Raw genomic sequence first — 9,673 nt, 5'->3', positions numbered from 1 at the left:
GTCCATGAGTAAGACAGATGCCTGAGTTATCTTCTTTCCCCTGGTCCTGACCTTGGTATATTGGCTCAGAGACTGACAGGAGGGAAACCTGGTGGTCACATGGGTAGGTCACATGCATACTGGGGGTAGGGCATTCAGACAACTGTGATATTCTTTACTTACCCCACAAAAATTTTTGTGCTCAAGGAGATGGGACTTTACACAGCATATAGCAAATTGACAGGTTAAGAGAGGCTATAAATCTAAGAAAAAGGGTTTATACTTCAGAAATTTTCATGACAAATTTTTTCCGCATTTTTCAAAATGTTTCTTTTCCCTTATTAATTTTTATTTTGCATGGAGTTTTGCAAATTATGTGGACAGACTTGCAAATGATAATAGGTAATGATATTGTAAAATATTGGGTTAAGCTATGTTGGTTAAGCAGTTGAATTTGAAGAAATCTTTTTGTTATGAAAACCAGAAATGCTTCTAGAAATTAGCAGAGCACAGTGAAACATGTTTTACAGAAGAACTTATTAATTAGAATCATCAAAAGTAAGTTTCCTTTCATGATTCACACCTTACACTGTAGGGATTTCTTGTGGGGGGATTTAGGATGAGTGAACCTGATTGGCTCACTTCCTAAAGCATCCTGGGAGATGCAAACCTAATAAAAGGTGACTTCTCAAATATGTCATTATATGTAATTATCCTTTGCAAGTAAGAACTTCACAGGTGTAAAGAACCAGGTATTTGAGTAGCAAAATTTCTTCAATTATTCACATATTGTGATTCCTAGGCTGATGAAAATTCACAGTAGATTTGGGATTAACTAGGCAGTTTAGACAGAAATAACTATATGATTAAAGAGAGAATGACTTTTTGAGTTTTAAAATTTATTTAACTTTCTTCATAAATAAAATGGAAAAATGATACACTCTGAGGCAAGATTTCTAGGTAGCTGCTCAGATATGCAGTTTGATTCTTTTTAATTTTCAGAACTCAAAATAAATATTTCCTACCACAGAAGGGCAGAAATACCACAAGCATCAAATTGCAAAACATGACAAGCAACTTTTCCCAACCAGTTTTGCAGCTTTGCTATGAGAACCTGAATGAGTCCTGTATTAAAACTCCCTACTCTCCAGGGCCCCGGGTGATTCTCTATGCAGTGTTTGGCTTTGGGACTGTGCTGGCTATGCTGGGAAACCTGCTGGTGATGACTTCCATTCTCCACTTCAAGCAGCTGCACTCTCCAACCAATTTCCTCATCGCCTCTCTGGCCTGTGCTGACTTTTTGGTGGGAGTGACTGTGATGCCCTTCAGCATGGTCAGGTCCGTGGAGAGCTGCTGGTACTTTGGAGCCAAATTTTGTACCTTTCACAGTTGCTGTGATGTGGCATTTTGCTATGCTTCTGTTTTCCACCTGTGCTTCATCTCCATTGACAGGTACATTGCTGTTACCGACCCTCTGGTCTATCCCTTCAAGTTCTCAGTTTCTGTGTCAGGGATTTGCATCTGCATCTCCTGGATCCTGCCCCTGGTGTACAGTGCTGCCGTGTTCTACACAGGTATCAGTGATGATGGTATGGAAAACTTAGTAAGTGCACTTAACTGTGTAGGTGGCTGTCAAATTGTTGTCAATCAAGATTGGGTTTTGATTGATTTTATGTTATTCTTTATACCTACCCTTGTTATGGTCATTCTATATAGTAAGATTTTTATGGTAGCTAAACAGCAAGCTATAAAAATTGAAACCAGTATGGGTAGTAGTGAAACAGAATCATTTTCAGAGAGTTACAAAGCCAGAGTGGCCAGAAGAGAGAGAAAAGCAGCCAAAACCCTGGGGGTCACTGTAGTAGCATTTCTGATCTCATGGTTACCATACACAATAGACACATTAATTGATGCTTTTATGGGCTTTATCACCCCTGCCTACATTTATGAAATTTGCGGTTGGTGTGCTTATTATAACTCAGCCATGAACCCTTTAATATATGCATTATTTTACCCGTGGTTTAGAAAAGCCATAAAATTTATTTTAAGTGGAGAAATTTTAAAGGGTAGTTCATCAACCATAAGTATATTTTCAGAAAAAGTGTAAGCATTAAGTGGAAGGAAGCTAAAGATAGTTTCAAAATTATGTGCTTATGATGAAATTAAATATACAACATGAATAAACATAATTTGATCAGTTTCAGTCTCTAGTATTTCACCTTTTTCTTTCCTCCTCTCTCGCTCCTTGACCTTCTTCCTCTACCCTACTAGTCTCTCTTACATTTCATGAGATACTTTTTTCCATTTGTCTCTCTAGCTTCTAGGTAGGAGATCAAAATAGGACTCTGTAGTCTGGCTTATTTAGCTTAAGAGGATGCTCTCTAGTTTCATCTTTTCCCCAGCAATGACATAATTTTTTAATACTTTATGGCTTAATGACACTTCATTATACATGTATACTATATTTTCTTTATCCATTCATCTGTTGATGGAGACCTAATTTGATTCCATAATATGGTGATTGTAAGTTGCTCTAATATAAACATTGGTATGCATGTATTGCTGTAGTATGTTAGTTTTAATTATAAAAGGAAGTCTTTTTGTCAAAAGTCCTTGTCTGTTTTCCTCAAAATGAAATGCACTATTAGTACAGCCCCACTCCTCTCTTCTGAACCTCATTTATTCACCCAAATGAGCTCTAAATGTCTTTGACAACTGCAAATCAAGTTACTGCACAGCCATGGACATGCTGAAGATGGAAAGCAACTTCACTCTGCAAGACTCTTCAAAATAACATCTGACCTTGAGACAAATTACTGAGCTAGGTATCTCAATCTTGGTGAGCTTTGGTTCCCAATTTGTTGCTTCAGCCAAAGGGGGGCTGCAGAACTGTTGCAATCCCCTTATGCCTGGGGTGTAGCCATAGAAATGCCGTGCCTCTCACATATATGTACAATTATTAAAAATACAAGATTGTTGTGATTGATAAAAGATATATTTATTTAAGCTCTTGCTTAAACCATAATAACTTAATCCATAATAGTCCATGTGTGTTTTCTCAATTTGGTAGTACTAAGATAACAACAAGTACATGATGTGGACCTCTGTGTATTTTTATGAATTTAGAAATGATCTATGGGAGTTACAAATAATTACTATGGTTTGCCTCAGTTTCAGTCAGGATTAGGATAACTTTCCCAATTATTTGGTGGTAGGACTATGAATAACCCATCAAGAACAAGTTATAAGACATCATAGGGGACGGGGGCTTAGCTCAGTGGTGGAGTGTTTGCTTAGCATATGTGAGGCCTTGGTTGCCAACCCCAGCATAGTGAAAAATAAAAACAGAAACAAACAAAAAATACACTGTAGCCCATCATTAACACGTAGGTTCTCTGAGAGAGCTACGTGGTTGGGCATTACTGTTTTTTGTTTGTTTGTTTCAAAACATCATTTTTTTGGTGCATTATAATTATGCATCATAGTGGGATTTGTCATAACAAATTTGTATACACAATTTAACAATATAAATTGGTCACTGTTGCTTCCCAGTACCACTCCTGATTTGGTATTACTGCAACAGAGTTTATTTATTACTGATGACCTAGTAGATGCTTAACTGAAACTTATGAGGTCATGATGTTTTTACAACCTGTGAACATACTTTACTTGTTTTTATTTAGTTATCATGATTTTGACTTATATCTCATTCTTCATTGTTGACTTACTGCAGCCCATTTAAAGGTCAGTCTTAAAGAATGACATTTCAGCTTTACAGTTATATTCAAAAAAAGCAGTGACTCATTAGTAATATTAATTTAAAAATCAAATTATTTGACATGAGTATTAAATGATGACTTTATGCCTTTGGATGCCTAAAAATTTATAACTTACAGTACTTTTTCCTTTATTTTTATGTTTTATTTTAAAATAAATTTTATTGTATATATTTGAAGTGAATTACATAATTATATGGGATCTAGAAGCATAGTGACATTCTTACTGAAGTGTTATAAATTGTGTCACATAGCTACTTTGTTGTTAAAAGAACTGCTAAAATCTACTAATGTTAACAGAAGTCCCTAATATAATAGAATTTCATAAATGAGACTCCTCTTGCAAGGTAGATCTCTAGGCTTATTTATACTATGGTTTTTCTTCTTTCCATCATTTGACCTACATTTCCTCATTACCTCCCCTCTCCATATACTAAATTTAAAAATTAATTATGTTGCAGTACATAAGCAACAATTTTGAAACATTTTTACCTATACACAGGTACATTTCTGTACTTTATAAATCATAATTTGAGGTTGACTAAAAATACCATGTTATTGTATTTTTTTTATTTCCAGAAACTCTGTGTTCATTATTTCAGTACCTAACACACTGCCTTGCACTTTTTAAGTTTATAAGGATATTTTTCAATTAAGTTAATGATCAGTTATTCTTTATTTTCACCTGCCAATAAGGATCTATTAGTCCTTTTACATTTTAAAAAAAAACTCTACTACTTTATTCTTTATTTCACTTCTATGATATTGTTTCATGTCTTATAAATATTCTGAGATAAGACTTTTATAGATTGTTTTATTCGAGGAACTTTCAAAACATACCTTTGTTAAGATTGATTTTCAGAAATCCCATAATTCTGTTAGGCAAACAGACAATTTGAGTATTGTACACAATGTTGAAAAATATATTCTTTTATAATTAGAAATCAGAGCTAAGGAGAAACTGCAGGGTTCTGTTGAAAGAGCGTCTTGTCTGATTCAATGAAATGAATTCAAAGGTAAATTCTTCATGTCAAATTAATAATTACATCTCCATGAGAGATAGCAGAAATACAAATAAACATATTAATGATAATATATCTACATAAATGAAATGATATTTGTTTAAACTGCCTATATTCCATTCTTTCTATGTTGGTTTTTAGAATTAGCATTTTGTTTTTCTTATTGTTGATATTAAGTAAAATAATTATTTATTATTATCATTATTATTTGCAGTACTGTGGATTGAACCTGGTGACTCTTTACCACCTATTACATCTGCAGCCCCCTTTTTATTTTTTATTCAAGGCAGGGTCTTGCTAAGCTATTGAGGCTGCCCTTCAAATTGCAATTCTCCTACCTCTCCTCCCAAGTTTCTGGGATTATAGGAATGCAACTACACACCCAGTTCAATTAAAGGAATTTTTAACAAAGTGTTAAGCTTTGAAGAGATTCCATGTACTATATTTTGGAGCTGAGTTGTTGAGACCCGTGTCTGTCTTCAAAAATCAATGCTTTACTGACATTGTGAACCAGTTATAAAAACCAGTATTTCCAGAAATAAGTCAGAGATGATTCTCCCAGACATTACATGGGAGTTGACATTTATACTTTATTCTTTTCAAACACACACACACACACACACACACACACACACACACCACAGGTATACATGAGTCTAATGCCATAGGGCAATATTTCATCATTTCCTAAGGTCAATACTAAGCTAAGCTTTACAGACCATATCAACAATAACAACATACAAGGTCCCTGTAATGATACACGCTAGTTAAATTTGTGAAGTAGGCCAAACCCATTTGGCTGTCCTCTATCTGCCCATTTTCTACTTTTTACTCTCTCTTAGGAGCTTCCCTACATTTCCAGGAGTAACTTGCTTGTGTTATATCCTTTCGCACCAGTGAGACGACCTGCTAATTTGCTAAATAAATAAAATTTTTAAAAATAAAAATTTTAATCTTTAAAAAAAATGTTCTAATTAATTATACATGACAGTAGAATGTGTTATGATACATAATACATGAATTGAGTATAACTTCTCATTCTTCTGGTTGGACATGATGTAGATTCACTCTGGTCGAGTAATCATATGTGTACATAGGGTAATAATGTCTTATTCATTCTTGTCATTCAGACGCAATCACTTGATGTCATATGGTGAAATATTCAATCACCACCTGGGGTTAGTAGCACACCAAGAACCATATTTCAAAAAAAGTGTTTTATCTGCCACTGAAAATAGCCTAGCCTTGTTCTAGAACCCCAGGTAAGTGCATTGCATTTCTCCAGTGGAGCCTCCCATAACATCTATACTGCAACTTTTTCTGCAACTAACACCTCTAGTACCACAGAGTTGTCAATTTGCATAGCTGTTATACTATATTTCCATCTCACTGTACAGTTAGACCCTGCTCTAGGCCCCACAAAAATCTGGCAGACAATTTTGTTACCCACTGTATGGAATAAAGTGGTATTCTTCCCGCCACCCCCCCCCCCAGTTCTAGGGAATTATCCCAGAGCCTTATTCATATTAGGTAAGCACTCTAGATACTGAGCTACATCCCCTGCCCAGAGTGGTATTCCAAAGCATGGAATCTGCTGCTTCCAGATCCTATAGAGGTCTACTAGGCATTATCCTTCTTTGCTGGAGGAGATATACAAGATGCTATAATTTGTCCTTTAATTTGAATGGGTCTTCTTTATCAACTTTATTGATGGCCCCTGAATCTTCAAATGGCCTATCTCCAAAATTCTAGTAAGCACACATCTTACCAAGCCTCCTATGTGCTAGGTACCACTTGCTCAAATGCCCTAAAGAATATATTATCAATGTTCCAGATCAATGTGATTTAAACTAGGATGACTAAACAGTTCAGACCGCTTTCTTGAAGAGAGATCTGAACAATTCTAGCAATGTCTCTCTGAGTATGCCATAAAAATGCAGCAAATAATAGCATCATTTTGAGGGTGGTAATACATCATATCAAGGCTGATTAGAGACATGGGTTGAGAAAATATAAAACTTATTGAAAATGTTGGTCCAAATCTGATGGGTCATCAGGCTGTTAGATATATAAGGCAGAATTTCTCAACCAATAATGTGCTGAAAATGGTTTCCATATAACCAGGAGATACTGATTCACTCACTACTCAGGGCAGTCAGACTTGGCCACTGCTCTTAGCAAGAAGACTCAGGCCACAATCAGCTGTACTGAATGGCTTCTGATATTGCCCAATGTGCAGGCAGGATCTGGCACTGTGAGGTCTTTTCTGCAGGTGACAAGCAAGGTGGGAAACATTCATTGCTTCCTATTCTTCTATGGCATACTATAGGAAAGGACACAATCCTTAATACTTTGTAGTTGCTTTAATTTTGGGATTATTCACCCGTAACTATAATACGCCCTTTGTCATATAACTCTGCAGCTTCCCAAGTGAAAGAGTGAGAACAATAGTGTGCAGGTTCTGAGCCCAGGTCTTATGAGGCCTTACTCTTTTTGTTTGCTTTATTGAACTCTGCCTTCACCACTAGCACATGCTCTGGTTTCTCTCAGATCTGAGGAGGATGAGAGATACAGGAAACGCACTATAGCACTGAAAAAGCCCCCTTCTCCTAAGTTGCTGGAGCTTAGTGTTTATCTGGCTCAGTCTTAGCTAAATGTGTAAGAAACAAATGCTTAATGTTAAATGAACTTAAGAATTGGTGTTTGTTGCATACAATTGTCAACTGACGAACACTGTAGTATGTTTTTATTATGTCAAAGCAAAAACTTTCACCGGACAAAGAATACTTCATCCAAGACTACTGCAGTAGGGCAGAAAGGCCAGAACTCTAGTCTAATAAACTCAACATCACAAAAACTAGGGCTGGAGAGTTTTTGAGAACTAAGGGTGAGGAGGTTGTGGCCACCTCTGTTTGCTGATTGGCCTTACCAAAAGGAAAGTAAATTTTCTCCTATCTTGACAACAGGAAGTAGCTTTTCAACTTGGAGTGAGGCACTTTCTGAAGTTAAGCTCCTTCCCTACCTTACACAGAGACTGAGAGATAGAGATGCTGTCTTCCTTGATGTTTATATTACCATCAATGGCTTCCAGGTGCTCAGAAAAGATATTCCCGGTTTGTAAAACTGTCAAAAAGGTTTCATAGAGTTTTACATCTGAAAGGGGCTGAGGAAGTATTTAGAATTTTATTTTTTCTAAATGTTTGGGGCCTTGAGTCAAGAGGAATGCTGTTTTAAATTTTGTTGAGCTGAAGGGAAGGTTAAAGATATTGTAGTCATTTATAAAAATTCTACAATATAAAGGAAATGTGTCATTACCTCAGATGACTTATACCCGTACCCCACATTCCTTCTCTGACCTTATTCTGAGGAGCATATGTTACCAGGTACAATGAAGTGAGAAGATGGGGAACAGAGACTTAGAACACTCATGGAGATGAGGTGCACCTTCTGCAAAGACTCATATTCATAGCCACATCTTCCTTCTGTGACACAAAGAGACTGAGCAGAAATGGTGACCTAAGGTTGTCACTGATTTTAAGCAACTATTGGAGGGAGATTGTGGAAATTGTATTTTAGGAATTAAAGAAGCCAGTGTTTGAGATGCCATGACCCAGGAGAAATAAGAATAGCAGAGAAGAGAGACAAGCATACTGTGTTGCTTTTGCCCTTAAGGATTTTTCTAGATTCAACAGTGTTCCCTGGTTAAAGGCAGTGACAAAGAAGAACATAATTGCTATGAAGTTAAGTAGAGCTTTGGCACTCTTACATAGCTGGTCAGGCAAAAATTGGAGTTTGGGTTTGCCACAGAATAAGACCAAAGTAAATACCCCAGTATTTCAAGGGAGACCTCTGACTAAGGGAAAATCATAAAATATTAGCTTTCACTAGTTCTGAAATTTAAACTGGACACATCAAATACCTGCTCTGGTTATACTCTGCCAGGCTGAAGAAATCTAAATCCTCCCTGGAAGAAAACAAAACAACATTATTCATATTCTCTGCAGTTTTCATACCTAATCAGCAGTACTCAATGAAAATAACAAGACATTCCATGAGCTAGGACTAACTGAACACTAAGTGGAAAGAAAGACCCATCGAGGACCTGGATGTTGGGCCTAACAGACTTGGATCTTAAAAAAGAAATTTCAACAGAAAACTGAAACATATAAGGAGCAAAATGGAAAATACTGAAATAAAAAGTATAATTATTGCTTAAGAGCAGATTAAAAACTGTAAAAGAGGATTAGTGAACAAAAACTGGTAAATAGAAAATATCCAGAGAATAATTTTGTGTTTTGAAAATACAGAAAACAGTTTAAGTCTTATAGGTCATAATAAAAAGGTCTAAAGTAGTACACCATGATCCCCAAATATTTAAAGTTGGATGAGTAATGCAGAACCAATATCTGAGGATCTACTTCACTGACAGTTTTTTCAACATAGATGAAAGGCATGTAGACCACCTAGACATAGGAGTTATTCAAAAGCTGCTTGCTACTGCTATCATGATGGTGGCATTAAAGATAAAGTCATCTGCTGGGTGAGGTGGTGCAGACCTCTCTCTAATCTGAGTGACTTGGGAGTCTGAGGCAGGAGGATCCCCAAGTTTGAGGCCAGCCTCAGCAACGTAGTGAGGCCCTAAGCAACTTTGCAAGACCCTATCACAAAATAAAATATTAAAAAAGTCTGGGAATGTAGCTCAGTGATAAAGTAGACCTGGGTTCAATCCCGTGTGTGTGTGTGTGTGTGTGTGTATAAAAGTCACCTGCTTTGCACATGTGAATTGTGCATTGTGACTTATAGGAATTTCCTATGCAGCTTTTTGGAATTCCTACCACACTTTAAGCAGCACATTACCTGTACAATGGACTGAGTAGCAACCACAAGATAAGAACT

At 36.4% G+C, this 9,673-nt stretch overlaps 1 protein-coding gene across 1 annotated transcript; it reads left to right on the top strand.

Annotated features, from left to right (window-relative positions):
- Positions 1 to 1,045: 1,045 nt before the first annotated feature.
- Positions 1,046 to 2,086, top strand: Taar8 (trace amine associated receptor 8). Its single transcript, XM_027938521.2, has one exon. The coding sequence runs from the start codon at positions 1,046 to 1,048 to the stop codon at positions 2,084 to 2,086; it is 1,041 nt and encodes a 346-aa protein (XP_027794322.2).
- The last annotated feature ends 7,587 nt before the right edge of the window (positions 2,087 to 9,673 follow it).

Source organism: Marmota flaviventris, chromosome 6, assembly GCF_047511675.1.
Source record: "Marmota flaviventris isolate mMarFla1 chromosome 6, mMarFla1.hap1, whole genome shotgun sequence".
NCBI classification, from domain to species: Eukaryota; Metazoa; Chordata; class Mammalia; order Rodentia; family Sciuridae; genus Marmota; species Marmota flaviventris.
The sequence above is the reverse complement of the archived record's forward strand: the minus strand, read 5'-3'. Positions and strand labels throughout refer to the sequence as shown.

Excerpts from the sequence above, each read along its gene's own strand:
- Taar8 (XM_027938521.2), top strand. The coding sequence starts at position 1,046 with ATGACAAGCAACTTTTCCCAACCAGTTTTGCAGCTTTGCTATGAGAAC.